This window comes from Lipotes vexillifer, unplaced genomic scaffold (assembly GCF_000442215.2).
Source record: "Lipotes vexillifer unplaced genomic scaffold, Lipotes_vexillifer_v1.1 scaffold1111, whole genome shotgun sequence".
Lineage (NCBI taxonomy): Eukaryota > Metazoa > Chordata > Mammalia > Artiodactyla > Lipotidae > Lipotes > Lipotes vexillifer.
The window spans coordinates 1,970,092-1,990,166 of NW_006795034.1; the positions used below are offsets into that span (position 1 = coordinate 1,970,092).

General features: G+C 33.6%; 2 protein-coding genes across 2 annotated transcripts in view; one reads left to right on the top strand and one right to left on the bottom strand.

Moving 5' to 3' along the window:
* POLR3G (RNA polymerase III subunit G) overlaps nt 1–8,148 on the top strand; it is a 30,493-nt gene extending 22,345 nt beyond the window's left edge. The window contains exons 5-7 of the mRNA XM_007467395.1: nt 5–84; nt 3,965–4,108; nt 8,062–8,148. Coding sequence (XP_007467457.1) covers nt 5–84; nt 3,965–4,108; nt 8,062–8,148 — 311 coding nt within the window. The remainder of the gene's footprint in view (nt 1–4; nt 85–3,964; nt 4,109–8,061) is intronic.
* Nucleotides 8,149–14,426: 6,278 nt separating this feature from the next.
* Nucleotides 14,427–20,057, bottom strand: LYSMD3 (LysM domain containing 3). The gene is made up of 2 exons (XM_007467396.1): nt 19,800–20,057; nt 14,427–15,346 (listed from the first exon to the last, which is right to left on the bottom strand). The coding sequence occupies exons 1-2, from the start codon at nt 20,052–20,054 to the stop codon at nt 14,684–14,686; spliced, it is 918 nt and encodes a 305-aa protein (XP_007467458.1). The 5' UTR covers nt 20,055–20,057; the 3' UTR covers nt 14,427–14,683.
* Nucleotides 20,058–20,075: the final 18 nt, after the last annotated feature.

Consider the following 20,075-nt stretch of genomic DNA (forward strand, 5'->3'; position numbering starts at 1 on the left):
GCAGGACCCAAATCCAAAAAGGTAAAATATACAGGCAAAGGCACTTCACTCACTAATACTGCAGATGTATTGCAAAAAATTGAGGTAAGATTTTCTTCTTATTATAAGAACAGACTGAAAAAATGTCATACCTCTTTTTGTTCTCTTCCACCTTTCTACCTTCTCTCTCTTTTAAATAACGTGTACACTTGTCAGAGCCAAGCCCAGCATACAGGGTAACTAGCAAGGTTTGAACATTGTTGGCTGGTAGATATGGGGGCTCCATTCTGTCCTCTCTAGGACTCACCTGTCAGCTTGCCTCACCTTTTGTCACCTGATTCCTTTCCCACTCTATTCCTCTTTTCCCCTTGCATCTGGATTTTGCATGGGAAAGAAACATGAATGTATATCTTCAAAAACCTCTCATTTTTTTCTCTTATTGGTATATGTGTATTTTTAATGCTTTTCTTCTGCTTTATGTTTAAGTGTATAAGATTCTATTGAGGGAAAATCCTATCTTATGGCACTTATTTTTATATCTTTATTTTTTAATATTTCAAAAAAAAGATGTAAAATTAAAAAGATTAATAAACTAAAAATATGCCCTCCCATCCCTGTCCCTAGCCATCCATTCAATTCCTCTATTTTAGAAGGCCAGTGTTACCAGTTTCTTATATATCCTTCCAGAAACATTTTATGCATAGAAAATACAGATTTTTTTTCTTTTTAATGACAAAAAAGCAGCATATTGCACTGTTTTGCCTCTTCACCTTATCACTTAAAATATCTTGGCAATGTTTCCATGTCAGTCTGTGAAAGAGTTCCCTCATTCTTTTCTTTTTCTTCTTTTTTTGGCTACACTATAAGAATGAACCATAATTTATTTAATCAGTAATCTATTGATGGACATTATGTTTCATCTAGTGTTTCACCATTATAAACAGTGCTGCAGTGAATCCATGTTAAGTATGTGATTTCACATGTTTAGGATAGATTTCTAGAAGTAGACTTGTACTGTATAATATGGAAAATATGGATAAATATTGGCAGATCATTCTCCAATGAGATTATACCAGTTTATTCCCTTTATTCCCACTATCAGTGCTTGAATCACCTTGCATTGATGGTGATGGTGATGGTAATGATAATGATGATGATAATAATGATAGCAGCTAGCGCTTTTTGAGAACTTTTTAAATAGCAGGCTCTTTGATGAGCTATTTACATCCATTATGTGCTTAAGCCTTCATAACAACAAAGAGAGATGGGTATTATTATTCCTTACTTACCGATGAGGACGTCAAGGCTTCAAAACTTTTACTTGCCTGGCCAAGTTGGCATAGCTACCTGGTAACAGAAACTCATCTTTTTAAATTTTACTTTTGACCAGTACTTGAGCTGAAGATAACAATTCTGAAAATCAAGCCAGGAGGATTGTTGAAGGAATAGCAATAACTGTCAGGTTTTACTGTGGTGGAATGATGGATGGGGTTGCAGAACTAGCCATCTTGTATTGATTGAACACAGATTCTGACTGTTCTTAAAACTTCCTGGAAAGAAGTTGCTAAGATGACATGTGCTATAGGAAGATAGATCTGGACCTCTGGATGTGGTTTCTCATCAGAACAAGTTGTATTTCCGTATTCCCAACATTTAAACACCTTTTTTTCATTACACACTCTGTTAAAACTGGAGTTTTAAATCTAGAAATCCCAATGAGTTAGCAGCTTTATTTAATAGAGCAAAGTTAGCTTCCAGATGACTCCATTATTGTTCATTTCTTCAGCAAAAGTAGTTACAAGTTTTCTTTAATAAAACTTCTGTGAATGAGAGGGAATGACATCCAGTCAAATCTCATGGTTATTGTGTGAATAATCAAACAGCAGTAAACTAATATTTGAGCTTATTTCTGTATGACATACAGGTGGCTCTGTGAGTGGTCTATAGTATTTAAGCTAGAAGAACTGTTAACTGTTCATAATTCAACTGTTTTCAAAGTGTTTTCACATTGTGTTATTCACACTGTTCTTTAAATAAATCCATAAAGTAGTAGGGGTAAATAGTTATATCTCACAGAAGAGAAAATGGAGACTACTAAGTAGATGAATTAAAACTAATACCTTAACACAAAAGGAATAAAGTGATGAGACAGTGTGTATGAGATCTTTTTTCTAAATTTCATAAATCTGATATTTGTTAACTGATTTAGGTATTTTATTGGTTTGATTTAGGTCTATATAGTAGAAATAAAGCTGAAGTTATTTATTTAAAGATAATTGAGGTAGCAGTAGTGGAAATCAAGACCTCCTAGTCCCTACATAGCACTGAATGAATTCTATATTTAAAAATGTTTTTACATAACTGGTTTAAATAATTCTATTGCTAATTATTAAATAATAGCTAATAGCATGATTTTTCAGATATAGCGTATACCTTGCACAGAGTTAAATAAGTATAGCACTACAGTTCCCTTTTAACTATACAATCTTGTGGATTGTAGGCCTTTTTACTAGGGTCTGATTAAAATAGAACAGAAAAAAATTTCATATCTTAACATTAATATGTCATCATTATATGTATGTGTTTTTATAAACACTTAAAAAATCTGTAAATACTATTTTGTTTACATGCAGTTTTCCAGAGGGATTGCCAATTGGTAAAAATTGCACACATTATATTGTAGTAATAACTCATATAAGGTAACATGGGCCAGTATGAAGATAAATCATCTTATGTCTATTACCTTGGTCTTATTTGTTCTACCTAAGTGGGGTAAGGTGACAGGAAGGGTAGAGTTTGAATTTTGATTAAAAATTGAGACTATCTGATGTAGTCTTTCATTGCCTTTGTTTTCTTAAATTCAAATTTGAATGTAATTAAAGGGATTAAAAAAATATTTAAGAACCAAATGGAATAGTTAAGTTGTGGCCACACCAAATACAAAATATGTTTTCTCTCTGTATGTAATCTACAGAGCAGATATCTTATAATAGGGTAGAGTATTTACAGATTTACGAATTAGTGTTCTGATTACTGATTAAGAATAATAGTGTTTTAGTTAAAGTGATCTTATGCATTAATTATGAGTATTAATATATGAAATTATTGCTGTCCCCCACCTCCTAGAAAACTGGTGAGATTCTATCACTTGTACAAATTAAGCATAGAACAATTTAGCAAATTGATAGTAACAGTAATAAAACAGGTCACATTTTATCAAATGGAAAAAATTATTGGTAGTCATAATAGAAATATAAAGATGTAATCTTAAAGTTAAATCTCTGTCTTATGAGAAGGTGACAGTGGTTTTAGCAAGTTGGATAAGTGGAGCCATCAGGTAATCAAAGTTTCTCTAACTCTGCATCTCTTCTTTGCCTCTATTCTTAGAGTTGCTAATAATTGCTAAAGATTTGAGTTTTAATCTCTCTTTTCTTAATGTACCTGCCAGATACATTAAGAAACAAAAATCCTTGGAAATGGGAAGTAAATAATGAGGGAGAATAGAGATAAGAACATGGATAATCTTCAAATAGTATGACTTGATATTATTTTAAACAGTTTCACTTAGAAACTAAAACATAGACATTTTGAAATGTTACCATTCCATTCTCTTTTCTCCTTTCATGTTTGAAGGAAAACAAAATAATATTCTGAAAGTGCTTCTCCATAAACAGAATCAACTCAATATTTTAGAAGGAGGTAGGATAGGAATCATAAAAATAAAGCATTGGGCAGCAGAGCTGATATCACAGCGTGATTCAAGACCCAGTTATGAAATAGCAAACTCAGAGAAAATACCAGTGTAATGACAGGCCATTTAGTCCCATCTTTCTTGAGTTAACTCACGGTGTCCTAGGTGGTGGCCTGGAGGCGTCGGTAATGGAGGGTTAGAATTAGGGTGATATGTAGCTGTTCTCTTGAGGTTGAGCAGGCAAGTCAGAGTCTAGTGGTTTCCATTTAAATTAATGAAGCTCATTTATACCAGGAATTGGAAAAGAGAGGTGATGGTGAAAAATCAGATGAGGAAAATGAAGAGAAAGAAGGAAGCAAAGAGAAAAGTAAAGAAGGTGATGATGATGAGGATGACAATGCTGCAGAACAAGAGGAATATGACGAAGAGCAAGAAGAGGTAATGGTCTATTCTGGGAGAGTAACAAAGTTAACTAAGCTTAAGGGTGATCTAATATGGTATATAATTAAAGTAAACCAACAAACAAAAACCAAGTTGATGGGAACCAGGGGTTTATTATTATCACTGGCATCAAGTTCTTGGTACCAGGAGAATTATTATAACATTGAAATTATAGTGATACCAAATGGAATGTAGGAGGTAAAAGTAACTTGATAGGCAAATTTGAAAGTGGAAGTCCACAAGTTAAGGAAATTGATCAGATTAGTATAAGATCTATATACATACAATTTTAAGTCAGCAATAAGGTAATTAAGGGTTTAGTCACATAGGTTTGAGGGGGCATTCTGCAATACCATCAGGTTTTAAATCCCAAAGTGCATGTGGACACTATCAGAGAACATTCATAATCCAACCTCAAGTATCTCAGTCAGAACTCAGTGTTTTAGATTTGGGATTTCCAACTTTCAGAAACATGGTGCATTTCAAAATAAGCTGGAGTCAGTCAAGCAGGGTAAGTTTGTTGGTCACGGCCTCTTTGGGACTTTGTAAACGTCTCATGCATTAACCCTAGGCTGAGAGTTTCTTCTGCATTGCAAGTGACCATTGTCTTCACTCCATTTCAGCTTCTCACACCACACTCTGAAGCTTTTTTTTCACCTGAATTGCTCCACCTAAGAAATCTTTATTATATGCTACAAGTACTTTACATTAAATTTTGGATTCTTATAAAATTTGTATTGGTGTGCAGTGACGGGGTACAGAAATATTTTTATCTGTTTCCAAGTGGTTAGCCAGTTGCCTACCTCATGTACTAAATAATTTTCTTTCTGCATGGATTTGAAATTCTCTTTTATCAGCTATTAGATTCCTTCACCTGCTTGGATGTATTTGTGGACTCTTCCACTGATCTATTTCTGAACTATCACTAAGATGTTCCAATTAATAGAAGCCTCTGATTATTTGTTAATATTTGTAGGCATGTTACCCTTCTTTTTCAGAATTTTCCTGAATATTCTTTGGCTTTTGAAATGCTCTGTTTATAAAGTCTACTTGAGTTGAGCTGTGTTGAAATTTAGATCTGTCCTAACAAGAACAGCAAACATTAGGATTCTAGTAATTTCAGAATTCTGTATTGGGTCTTAACAGAGTCCAAAACACCACCAGTGGGTTTATATAACTATATTTCATTTAAAAAAAAAAAACCAACTTTCTACTTTAATAAAGAAAGGATATATATTCTGAGTGTGAGGCTGGGTGAGTCTGGGTATAAGCAAGCTCAGAGCCTTTCCAGATTTAAAGTTACTCTTTATTCTTTCTAGCAATTAACTAATTAATGAAAAATTACTGCTAATTAACTCACCTGATGTATATTGAGGATTTAAAGAGCATTTTGTTTTGAAGAGTAAAGTGGAGCAAATTATCTATGTAACACCTACATATAAAATTGAGAAAATATAGACTTTTTTCTTTCTGCAGTCTTTTGAGTGTTACAATTAAAGAAAAAAGCAGGGGCCCAAATGAAGCCAAGAACCATTTAAGCCATCAATTTCAACACGTTCTCACTTTGTACCAATCTTTGTATCAAGATTACTAATCTCACAAAATTACCTAATGCGCATCATTGAACATACTTGGAGGTGCTCATGTCTAAACACAAGTGGCATATGCTCAATTTGAAATACAGTATCTCTTCCTTACTCATTTCCACTTGTATGTACAAATTGGCTAGCTTATATTTTCACACAAGTGTCCTTGCCAAGATCTCACTTACAAGATGGACTCACTTGAACTCTCAACCATGCCACTTGTCCCTGGTACATGGCCTCCGGATTCAGCCAGGTTTCCAGACTGTTGGATTTCTTGGCACCAGAGAAACCAGGCCAACTTCCTAGGGTCTTAGCTGGATATGGAAAATTAAAGTGTTTAGGGAGGACAAAGTAATGAAATACATATCTGAATAATACAAGTTACCTTTCTTATTTATATAAATCTATATATAAAATCCCACCATGCAGATACTAAAAAAGGTGATATCCAGGAGACTTTCTTTTGAGAATAGTCCCTATTTCTTACTCTGCCATAATTTCTGCTGTAGATAGTAGAGATGTGGAGATTAATTTGGGGGGGGGTGAAGTAGAAGAGAATAGCTTTATTGCTTTGCTAGGCAAAGGAGGCCACAGCGGGCTAATGCCCTCAAAACTGTGTATCCTGGAAATTAATTTTTTATGGCAAATTTCAGTCATTTACAAAAACTAGTGACTAGTAATATAAACACCTACAGACTCATCACCTAGCTTTAACAATGATCAATTCGTAGCCAGCCTTTCAGCCACTCTTTCATCCACCCAGTCTGCTCCTTCCCCCCCCACCACTTCAAGCCTGCAGCTGCCTTGGATTACTTTAAAGCAAATCCGAGGCATTATATCATTTCATCCATAAATATATCAGTATGTACTCAAAAATAAGGGCTTGGGCTTCCCTGGTGGCGCAGTGGTTGAGAGTCCGCCAGCCGATGCAGGGGACATGGGTTCATGCCCTGGTCCGGGAAGATCCCACATGCCGCGGAGCGGCTGGGCCCGTGAGCCATGGCCGCTGAGCCTGCGCGTCCGGAGCCTGTGCTCCGCAACAGGAGAGGCCACAACAGTGAGAGGCCCGCGTACCCAAAAATAAATAAATAAAAAATACGGGCTCTTTAACAACATCACAATATCATTATCATACCTAACACAATAATATGTAACTCTTTAATATCATCAAATATTAAACCAGTGTTCAAACAGTTTTGATTGGAAAAAAAATTTTTGCTTATTCCAGTTGGAATCCAGCTGCAGTCCATACACTGCAGTTGGTTAATAACGCTCTTAAATTTCTTTTAATCTATATCCAAAATAGATTTTTGAATTTTTGATAGAAAGCAGAAATATCTTGAGTCATTTACACAGATAGTAGTCTTACTCAGCCATAAGAATTGGAATGTTCCCAGGGGCTTAATCCCTCTTAATTTAAAAGAAACTGAGGGGCTTCCCTGGTGGCACAGTGGTTGAGAATCCACCTGCCAAGGCAGGGGACACGGGTTCGAGCCCTGGTCCGGGAAGATCCCACATGCTGCGGAGCAACTAAGCCTGTGTGGCCACAACTACTGAGCCTGCGCTCTAGAGCCCGTGAGCCACAGCTGCTGAGCCCACGTGCTACAACTACTGAAGCCTACGCACCTAGAGCCCATGCTTCTCAACAAGAGAAGGCACTGCAATGAGAAGCCCACATACCGCAACGAAGAGTAGCCCCTGTTCACCGCAGCTAGAGAAAGCCCGTGCGCAGCAACGAAGATCCAACACAACCAAAAATAAATAAATTAAATAAATAAAAATTTAAAAAAATAAACTGAGGGGCCCTAGATGTAATATAATATGGCATCTTCTGCATTTGATTTAGTATCTTGAGGTCTTTTCGTTTGTTTGTTTTTTGGTAGGAAGCAAAAATCTCTCTGCTTATGCTCAGCTATGCATTGTAACTGGAAACCTCAGTTCTGGTGTAGTCGAATGAATGTTAGTATAAATTGGCCTAGTTTCTTGAGTGTTTGTACAGTTGTTTGGAGTAAGTGTTTAGTGGTTTAACTAACTAAACCATGTATCATCCCACTAAGGTATAATGAATGAGATGTATAATCCTATTAAGGTGTAATGGGCATCCGTTTATGTTCTCTCAGCTAGTTGGTGCCTGAGAATAGGAGGAGATGGTGGTCTTGAGGAAGAAAGCACAGTTAGATATGTGAAAGTTAATGTGTGTTTCAAGCATTGAAATAACAGAGACTTCTTTTAAGCCTGGCATATTTTCTAATTACCTAACTTTGATATTTATAAACTTATATTAAAGGGACAGCCTACATTATGTTCTTTAATGTTACTACTCATACTTTTAATGTTTACTGAGGAATATATCATTTCACTTAGGAAAATGACTACATTAATTCCTACTTTGAAGATGGAGATGATTTTGGTGCAGACAGTGATGACAACATGGATGAAGCAACCTATTAGCTATGAAATTTCTCAAAAAATATTTTTATGATACAGCTTCTGAACATTTGGACAGACTTGTTTTCTATTTTATTTCTGATAAGGAATGAGTATTTTATTTTTGTTCCTGTTTTGTTGGAAAGATACTTGTTACCAAAATATTCAGAACCACTTTGAGTTTCCATACTAGTTACCTTACCAGTTAGTCTCTGACATTCCTTCTCAACACCTCTGTCATCTCTCTAATGTATTCAAGTGGATTTTTTTTTTTTGGTATTATTTGGATTAGAATGTACCTAAAGAGTTTTTGCATCTTTTAATCTATGTATTCATACTTAAACAATTTTTTCTTGTTTAACTGCTGATCTTTTTTAAAACTACTAGTCATCATAACGGATTTCTGTAATCTGAAAGTTGGTTTAATACTGCACATGGAGCACTTTAAAATACAAAGAAACTTGAAAATAATTTTATTTTTTACTTTTACATGGTATGTTCTGTGCTACTATATTATGACTACATAAACCTACCTGAGCTCTTACAAGTGCATATTTTATGAGATTAAAAATTTCGTGATTGGAAACACATGCACAGGGAAAAATGCCAATCTGAGCTAAGTAAATTTCACAGCTTACATCTCAACCAATACAAAGGCCTGGGATGAATATTAAAAATACCTGAATTGGTGGCTAACTTCATACCATACAATATATGAATTAATCATCCCACTGTAACAAGTTTGATATCTCTGAGTCACTGGCTTATGAAAAATTAGACTGAGATTTAATTTTGTACTTTATAAAAATGTAGACTAAATTCTAGTCATATAAATCTCATTGCAGGATGCATGTATGTGTAATCTGTGAGGTGTAGTGGCCTCTGTTACGTTTCACAGGACTGAGCTCTCCAACTGATTTACATAACAATGAAGAATGAAACTCAGGTCACTTTGAAATTGATTAATCTTTTTTGATTCATTTAAAAACTAGCTCCTCTGCCTTTTTGTATTGGGGTCGGGGAGAGGATATCTATAAACTTCAGCCTCCAATGACTCACATATGCCAAAGATTTTCAAGGAAATTCATATTATATATTTTTAAAATGATTTATGAACATTACCCACCAAAAGAAATAAATTTTTCCCTCTTGGGAAGACACCACCCATTACCCTCTAACCTGAGAATCAAGAGCCCTGGATTCTATTTCTACCTTTACTGTTAAACTCAACCTTGAAATTGAGCTTAAGTTTTCTGTGCCTTAGTTTCTTCACTTGTGAACAATTTTCTATAAAAATTGTTTAAACTCTAACCAAAGTTTACCATATGTATTCATTCTCTCACCTTGTAGAAATGATCATTCTTAATTTAAATTTAGTTCTCACCCTTTAAAAACTTGTAGATGGTAAAGTGATTGAAAACAGTTTTGAGAAACAAACATGTTTTCCTCATAAAATATATTATAATCTGATTTTCCCATCTTATTTTCTGGTGGGAAAAATTGGAGAAAATGTGTATTGTCTTGTGCCATTTTGTAACATGGCTTTCTCAGGAAAAAGACCACTTTCAATTGTAATATTTCTCAGATAATTCAGTATGTGTGTGAGGGCCATTATTAGCTCAGTATTGTGCTGATCCTATGTGATTTCTTATTTAAAGGAGCTTATCAATAATTTTTAAGATTCTAAATGGAAAACATGAATAAAACACTCTAAAGTATTAGCAATCTACCGTACTTCTTAGAGTAGAATCCTCAGTTTTCAGTTGTAATGGGCAAGTAGTCATTTAGGATTGATAATTAACAGAAGTTCTTAATCTCTCACCTCCTTAGTACTATAGCCAAATACCATTTAATTTATAGAAAGCTTATCTTTAGGGTTCTGTTTACTTGCTTTATTATACATATGACGATAACACTTAAATTGGGCAAATACACCAAAGATACAGGAATCTTTTCCTGGCTTTCAATTTGTTGCCACCATTTTAGTCCTGCAGATGGTAAAGCATCTCCTATGGGCAAGGAAGGCCCCAGCCATCTCCATTAAGTGCGACAATGCACTTAACTTCCTCCTTTGGAAGATCTTATGTTTAATGTAAAGTAGACTAATTGTGAGAACAGGCAGAAAGTATTTGCAGGTTGCTTTACCAGCATGAATCTTGTTTTTCTGGCTTAAAATCTCAGAGAATGCTAAATTATTCTATAAGAAGGCAAGCTTTAATACAGAGATTAACCTCCTACTTGTTGGTGAAGTATCTTTAAAATTTCTATATAAGATGCAAAAGTTTTGTTGCTCTAATGTTATTTTTCTGTATTGTTTACACATTAAATTCTTACAATAGTGTCCTTTTGTTTTATATTGTTTTCTTTGACCCTGCTGAAATATATTTAATAGAGAAAACTAATTTGTTAATACTTATTTTACCTAGTAAGATAACTGTGTATTTATTGAGCAGGGGTGCCAGTATCAAATGTTCTTGAACAAACCACCATCAACAACAAAACTCTAGGTGAATAAAGTTGTGATAACAAACTAAGAGATTTGGATATTGAGAGAATGCTAAGAAACTCAGATGACCTTGTTAACCTTTCCTTCCCCACTACCTTCAGATGTACAGTATCAATGGCTTTCCTTAATTTGGTTAAAGGCTCTTAAGTTAGTAAAAACTTCTTATAAGAAAAACTGTGAATACAATTTTAAGATCAAGATACTTTTAAAAATGGAGAAAACAAGGATTACACCACAAATTCTCCATTAAATAAATAAAAACTCCAAATAACTGTCTTAATTCTTTTTGCTACTGGTATTTTAAAAAATTAATATTTTGAAATGGAAAGGTTGTTTTGTGATAATAAAATTTACATATAAATAGAGCATATTGTTACACGACCAATCTGTAACTTGCCAAGAAGGTGTGACCAGGTCTCATGAGGCCTTCTTCCATGAGATCAGAGATACCCCCACAAATAACATTCATCTGAAATTTTTTCATTCCCTTTCACTTATGTACTATGAATAATCCAGTGTATTTTGTTTCAGTATAACAAGGGGGAATCTGAATTGGTAAATCTTTGGCAATTCAGTCTATCTTACATAGTATCTCTAATAGTTAGAGGAGGAGAAAAGGTTTGCTTTATTCAATTAAATTAACCAGATTCCATTTTCGATTGAATAATAAAATAGAAACTTTATTACATTTTGCAGATCTTTTAAAATATGAAAAATGAGGGGCAAGAAGTTTTAAAAACCAGTTTTACAGATGTACATGCTAACATAACATTCTACAATTCCATGCTGCATCTGTATAAAATACATTATACAAAAGACATAATTTGCATACATAAAAAGAATTAAATAAAGCATCAGATTACTATGATCTAACAGTGCAATATGCACATACTTGGAAGAAAAATACTGATTTCCTGAGCAACTTTGTAATTCAAAATAAGAATGATTCCCATCATAATGTACCATTTAAATACAGAGTCCTAAAAACTACACCTTTACTCTGTAACACTTTGACTGGATCTTTGTTTCACGATATTTCTAAAACTCTAACTGTATCCTTCATATTCCCAAGTAGGTAATTTTAGTAGTAGATACTTTAAAAAGAACTAATGACTAAATAGTGGTTCATTTAAAGAACTCTTCAGGCCACTGAACAAGTAAGTAGAGTCCAGAAAAAGATAAGCTTTAAAAAACAAAAAGTCTTTGGAGAAATTAATTTAACATTACTGTCTTCTAATTCTTAACGTGGCCACCAGACTCTATAACTGATCTTAATATATCTTTTGGGGACATGAATCCTATAATTTTCTAGAAATACGATGGCAAAAAATATTTAATTTAAATGGCATCCATTAGTTTGAAAGTCTTAACCATTTGTACCCAGACTTTAAGAAAGAATCTGCCCTTTTAAAAAATAGGTTTTTCTTCACTTGCAACTCCAACTTTTTAAGTGAACCAAATGCAGTGATTCACAGTTCCGTGACTTTTACATCTGCATGTATGTGTGTGTGTGTATATATATCTTCTAATGTAAAGCCTCAAAGTAAATTCAAATAAGGGTTTCAACACAAAAGCCACAAAATCAAATAACTTTTCTTGTTTTATTAAGTTTTACAAAGTAATCTGCATTTGTTACAAATTTTGATGTATTAGTACTTTTTAAAAGCTAAAATTATTCTAAATCTATTAAATGCTTAGGAAATTTTTCTTTTACAAATGACACTTAAGGATTAGAATCCAGAATTCTATATATATAACACAGAATTCTATATATGTTATACATATATATAGAATTATATATAATTCAAATTATATTCAATTAAGTAAAAAAATATATTGGGTTGGCCAAAAAGTTCCCTCTGTTTTTTCTGTAAAATGTTATGGAAACATCCGAACAAATTTTTTGGCCAGCCCAATGTAATTCAAATATATGGACAAAGGAAAATGCCTGTGTCATAAGGATATGTTATACTGCCTTCAAGGAATAGGACACTCTCTGCAAGACAAAAGGTTTTTAATCAAGTACATGGTATACCTCATTACTTTTTAAAAAGTTACTTATTTTATAAATCAGACTTCTCTATCACAATTTCAAAGTACCGCTAGCAAAAAGGAATCCCTGACTCCGTAAGTTCATCAATTTGATGTAAACAAAGTTCTTCAAAGGACATCTAGCCCATTCTACCCTAAAATAATCTGTATTTTCTTTCTTGAAACTTGATTTTCAGCAGGCTTAATAAATACAATGTAAACTGACCAAGTTAACACTGAGCATAAATTAGAAAGATCATACTTTTCTCAAGGTGCCCAAAGCACATTAAAACAATTTTTTAAATCTTAAACTAATAGAGTTAACTCAAAAAATCAATTTGCTACAAACTTCCATATTGACACTTTTTGGTAATTGTCTAAGGCCCTCTAATATATGCAAGGGCTTTACCTTTAATGTATGACATCTTTGTCCTGTCTTTCTATGATACACTGCTCCTAAATGTACATTAAACCTCATTAAGCATATACATTTATTCACCCCACTTTGTATCAAGACTGAAGTTTGAAATATAAAATGACTGGTCAAAAAGCTGAAACATTAAAAGTTAGGAAATAATGCCCAGAAAATTAGGTGGTATAATATATCTTAAGGTACATACTTTATTTTACACAAACAGGCAAGCCAGACTCCACCAAATGAATCATTCTGATAGCATTTTAAAAACACATACTTTTAAAAACTAAATGATGGAATCAGTATGCAAATGCTTATTTAGCCAGACTCTGATCCACAACAGATCTTAAAAGTGGCACTCTTTTGACCAATCCATATACACCTTTGGCCTCTCTTCCCCAATTTGATGCTCTAGTTCAGGGAAAAAAGACCTAAGTTGAACATTTTCTCTTTGAAAAACAGAGGTTAAGGGATCAATATACAAAGCAATTTGTCTGTTTTTGCTAATGCAAAAGGTCTCTTTACCCTTGCTTTTCTGCAACAGACCTCAGAGACAGACAACGAAAATGTTACGATCCCATTAACTTGTGCCTGACAGTGAAGGTGGAGACAAATTTATACAGCTTATGTTATGAATCCTATCGGACCATCTGAAATAATGCTTAATTTCTAAAAATTATACTAGTTTACATAAAGTATTATAAGGCATTAAATGTAATTAAGGCATGTTATTACATGTAACACAGCAACAACTTATCATAGTATGTAAGAAAGTATTTCTTAATTAATACTAATCTGTACATGTATAACACTTCTCATCAAAGAACAACAAAAGTGCTTTCAAACATCAGAGGCAAATATAATCACTTAAAACACAGAAGCAGAGGCAGCATTCTTTCAGAGACAAAGATAACTTTTAGGTCCTGACATAATCCAGTGTTCTAGTGACCAAATGGCAACTTCCCAACAGTAACACATTAATTTGGGGGCTTAAAAATAATAATATATCTCAGCTTCTATTACAGACATTATACATTTCTTTCCCCTTTCTGTTCTACTTATGTTTTCATAGCGTATGTACTAAATGTGGGGTTTTTTTTAAGTTTCGAAATGAAATTTTAAGTAAGTCCTATCAAATAATTTTAGAATCAAACTTTTCTGCAACTAAATATTTTGATGGTTAGTAATAAATTTTCTTCAGTTGCAGACATCTGATGCTATCATTGTTCTGCTTAATGAATTTACTATTAATAACCTCAAACCAGAAACAATTGCTTAAAAAATAAAATTTGAACATAACCAGTCTTGAATAAGAAAAAAATGCATTTTCCAGGAACTTCCGAGACACATATTTAAATTCATTTCTGCTTTAAGCACTGATAAAACAGATATACAGATGTACTGCTTTCAGTATCAACAACTAGCAACTGTAGGGATTTTATACTCAATCCATTTGTAAATGGCTCCAAAAAACAAACAAAAAAAAGGTGAAAAAGCATCTTCAATCTCCCTAAATTCTGCCTTTGAAGTGGTTATTTAATATAACTGATTCACCCACCAAATTCCAGATACACATGTGATCGCTAACACTGTAACTGAACTAACTGCTATGTTTTGTGTCGAGCAGCAGGTAACTGAGAATATTGACTATAAAGCTTATGGTCATCTTGTGGGACAAAGGGTATTCCTTTAGTTGGAGCAATTTCATTTTCCATTTCGCTCTGCTGTGATGGGGGTGTGACTCCTGAATGCAAATGTGAAGAATCCACTGTTGAATGGTGACTAACATCCACTTTAGCTAAAATTTCATAATACAGCAAATAAAATACTGGCGTTATTATGCCTACTATCAACATTATCACTACAGCTGTCCACCACCCTATTCCCCAGTCTGCTCCATAATAAGGATCCTTACGTTGAATGTTTTTGTTATCAGGTTCAAAACGTACTTGTGCTGTCAAGGCAGACACCACCTCATTAAGGTTCTCTCTTTTGGTGTCTGTACATTTTACTATTTGTTCTATGTCTCGGTCTACTTCTTTTAAAAAGCTACCAGCTGACTCACTGGAAGAAAGGAAATCATTAGCTGACAAAACTTCCTGTTGTTCTGAAAGGTACTGAACAGATGAAGGACGTGAAGTCTGTCTTCCTTTTGGAGGATAAAGTGTTTCAGTCAATGAACTAAACTTTTTTACTGGAATTTTGATAGACCTAAGGGCAAAAAAGTCTTGATCACTGATGAGATTGTTAACCCTCTTGATATCTGCTACCTGTAAAGAAAAAAAAAGCAAAATTCAACTAAGTTCTAAATCAAAATAGAGTAGTAATAGTCATTCATCCCAGTTACTTTTGGAGGGAAAAAAATTGAGCTTAATTATTAGAAGTAGTAAGTTATCACATCCAGGGAGGATTTTATATTATTTGTGGATAACAGTTCTATACCATTCTTGATCTACCAGTCTTAAGAAATCACCAATTACATTCTATAATCACCCACATATTATCAATATTAACACTAATCCTAGCTATTTAAGTAGATTCTAGGATCTTTTGGTATTTCTCTTTCTATATCATACGCAAATATCATACTTCTGCCGCTTGTAAACAATTTGTGAAGGAAGGATTACAGATACTTATGTTCTTTCTTCTAATGTGGCGATTAGAGTATAGGCAAATGTCAACTTACCCAACTAAAAGTACCATATTTTATCAAAACCAAGATGCAATCCACTCTAAGATGTGCCATTATTTTATGTATCATTAAGGTAAAAAAAAAACCCACCAAATATTGAAGACACCACCATTCTAACTTCAAAGATGTTAAAATGTGTAAAAAAATACACCTTAGAATTGATAAAATATGATCATTTGTCTCCTTCATTTGTCCCCTGAAGCCATTTTTCCCCAAACCTCTTGGTGTAAATGCATTATTCAACTATCCCCCAGATCAGCCATTTTTATAAGCTTTCCTTATATATTTTATATAGTCCTCAACCTGTCTACATGTTCTCTCCACCTGCCATTGTAAGGAGAGCAGGAGAGTGTTTCTCAGGTTACCAATTACTATGCCAGGCTCTCCAACTGCCTTTAAGTTATCAATCCATCATTTCCATCAATGCTGTAAACCAAGCACTGATCATTTATCATCTGATTGATATCAGAGAGGTAAAGTGAGTCTAGGATAAAACTTAGATTTCTGGCTTGGCCAACTCGATGGATAATGATGTCACTCACTGAGATTATGGAACACTAGGGGGATAAAAGAGAATGAACGCAGATTTCACACATGTTGACTTTGAGGTGCTTGAAATGCGCCAAGTGGAAGATGTCCAAAGGCAGTTATAAATGTATGCCTGAAATTCAGAAGAATGATCTCAGCTAGAGATATAGATTTGTGGATTACCAGCAAAAATGGTAATTGAAGTCACAAGAGTAGATTCACTAGAAAAAGTCTAGGAGAAAAAGGTAACATAGGAAAGATCCCTGAGGAATGCCAACATTTGAGGGGTATGCTGAGTTAAGAGAAATCCACAAAGGAGATTAAGAAACAGTGCCCAGGAAAGCACTATATGATGGTGGTTAAAAGCACAGACTATCTGGGTTTGAAGCATGGTCCTGACACTTTCTAGCTGTATGATTTGGGGCAAGTTATTTAACCTGTCTGCAAATCAGTTTCACATATGTAAAATGACAGTAATAATACTACCTACCACATAGGATTACTGTGAAGATTAATGTATTAAAATGTCCAAAGAACATCTACAGTAGTGACACACAGTATGTTATGTAAATGTTAGCTGTTATTAAATTTTAGTAGTAGGAAAGTCAGAAACCTGCAGAATCCAGGTTGTCAAACAGGGTTTTTAAGAGGTAGTAGTGACCTGGATTAACTGCATATTACTGATGAAGAATGAGAGTTCTTATTGGAAAAATCAATTCCTTTGAAGTGTATGTGTGGGAGGAAAAGGAAGAGAGGACTGAACAATAACTTGGAGATGAGAGTGTAATGTTAAAGGGTGCTTTGTCATTTTACTACCTTGAGACTCTTTTAAGGCAAATGAAGATTCACTGACAAACCCCAAAGCCTGATCCTATTCTCTTTAAATGCTCTTTTGCCTGGTATTGTGTATTCTAATAACTACTCAATAATCTTTCTGAACCAGGTTTCCAAGGTTTAGCATCTACCTAGGTTATCTCTCTAAATATCCCTATAATATTTTCTCTGTTATGCTAACTTCCTTGGTTACATTTAGGATTCCAAATGTAACCTTGAGCTTTTTGTTCTTCTTATCACTGTTTTATAACAGGCATATTTTTAATAATTCCTAAGGCTGAATATTTATAAGTGGAATATAGCACTAGTTACCATATTTTTAAATGATAAATCCTTTTGTAAGGTTAATCTTTTTTTTGCTAGTTGAGCTCTGTCAAAAGGGAGCACTGCTTAACTCCCTATCTCTGCTATATCAATTTTCCAATTATTGTGGCCAATGCCATCTTTTCCCTAACATTCAGCTGCCTTTCATCACTCTTCATTTTAATTAAGGAAACAGCGGATACACCCTGTGATTTCCCCCCAATACATTTTCTATTGGCTTCTTCTCTTCTTTACTATAAATATTTTAGCCTAAGCCCTAATCATATTCATTGGATCATCTTCCAGTAACTTCTTTCTTGGATTCCCTCTAATTCACCAGCAGGTTCCCGCCCCCCCCACCCCATTCTGCAGCACTCTTGTTAAAATCTTACAATGATGTTCTCTTACTATATATCAAACTTTCCCTCAGTTATATTAAATCACTTCATCCTAGTCTGTGTCACTCATTTCTGAAACAGCTATTAAACTTCCTCCGTTGTCCGCCTTATTTCCTCCTTGAAATCTCCACATCACTGTCATGCCTGAAATACTTTCTCCTTCTCACTTCATTGGAAATATGACCTATTTTTAATCATTCAGATGGCACTTCAAATTTCTCTTTTTCTAAGAAAATTTTCTAGGCTCATTAAAAGAAAACTAATGTCCTTCTCTAATAAAGCTGCTGGACCACACTCTTCTCTTGGATCTTCACCTTGATATTTTCAGTCTTGCCCCTAATTTTAAAGTCTTGATTACTTTCCATTATCATCCTTCTAAAGCACATTCTATAATTTATTTCTCAGTGGTCTTATTTCTCTACAGAACACATATTAACAATTTTATTTGCATTAAAGAATGAAATCAGATATTTTCTGATTTAACAATAATGTTGCCATACATGAACAAGCCACAAAAAAAACCCCAAACCCAGCTTTCTTACCTCATCAAGAAATGCATTTCAATAAAATATTTATTAAACATTTAAATTAAAATTTATAATGTTTGTTTTGATCAACTGTGAATAATTGCAATAATTATTCAGGAAAAATAATACATAGAACCTCATGGTCATCAGAGACTTTAAAATTAAATTTAAATATATATATATAAATTTATCAATATATGTGTGTGTTTCTATTGCAGAGAACTATGACAGGTAATCAATAAAAGGTTTTCAAGATAAAAATATTTTATACTATGAAAGATTTTTGGGGGTGATGAAAATATTAATCAAGGAGAAAAAAATTTTAAATATATAAAAATTTTTTAAATATAAAATTTCATACTACTAAAAAAAGAGCTCATATATATATTTTAAATGAATAATTTTAGGTAGCAAATCCTGGTGGTATTTAGGATTCCATGCATATATTTAAAGAATATTCTAATAGTCTTGTTTTTAAATATCAATATTGACAACATTCTGGAAATTAAATCCTTTAAAACTACTTTAAGTCAGGATGTATTTAAGATGTTCACTTTAAAAGGTACAAGGATGTACACAGTATATACATTTCAAAATTCTTTTGGAAGCATGAGAATAAAGTTTGAAAATGAAAGATATCAACAGTTTCCATATCAATGTGTTTACATGAAAATAGATTCCATGCTATGGATACAAAATGGACATGACACAGACATTAAATGGATTTAAACAGAGTTTAATACCTAGTAAAATAAAAAATATACCTTTCATCTATAAATCCCACTTTTGAGAATCTATTTCACAGAAATAAGGTACCAGTTGTGATGATATTCACTGCACAATGCAAAACATGGCGAAAATCCTATCAATGAGTAAGAGAACAACTTAATAATTATGGTAGATCCATACTATGCAATATCATATAGCTACATAAAATAATGAGTTAGATCTTTAAGGCTATGAGGGATATCCATGGTATACTAAGAAATGAAAAAGTCAAAGGCAACTTGCAGAGTAATAGGTATAATATAAACCAATTTTTAAACACAAAAATCACTATACACATATATATCTCCCCCCAAAAAACGTATGGAAAGAAATACACCAACGTGTGTTATCTCAGGAAATTGGGGCAGGAAAAAACCTTTCCTTATATATTTCTACATTCCCTTACAACTTGAATAAGGAGAAAAATAAACACATTTGAGTGTTTTTCAATCTGAAAATAGAATCATGATTTAGAAATAAACAGAAATTCAAGTATTCACTTAAAAATTTAAAAAGTTAACATCCACCAAAATGATACTGATTTCTGTGAAAAGACAAAAAAGTGGGTGGGGGGGGAATACAAGATAAAAGGGCACAGAATTTATTTCAATTTTGTGCTATGAACAAATAATTTATTTGGGGCTGCATTATGCAAAATCAAATTAAAACTTACCGTACAACAGTACTGAAGGGCTATTGCATTTAAAGTGTCTCCTTCCTGTATATCTTTTGTTAATACTATAATGTCATCAAGTCTATCTTTTGATGTACTTCTTCGGATTTTTTCTTTTCCTCTGGATCGAAGCTCATACACTTCAGCATCCTCCTCCAACATATCATTGTCTGTACAATTTCCAAATGCATGTACTTGACCACTTGAATGACCTCCTGGAAGAGGAAAACTACGATTCTGATGCCTCCCTGCCATAATGTCAAAATCTGGTAGGGA

What these genes read in the sequence shown, in the direction of transcription:
- LYSMD3 (XM_007467396.1), bottom strand. Translation starts at nt 20,054, where the DNA reads ATGGCAGGGAGGCATCAGAATCGTAGTTTTCCTCTTCCAGGAGGTCAT. An exon ending in CCCTTCAGTACTGTTGTACG is followed by an intron (nt 15,347 to 19,799) that starts GTAAGTTTTAAT and finishes TTTTCTTTACAG; the next exon opens with GTAGCAGATATCAAGAGGGT.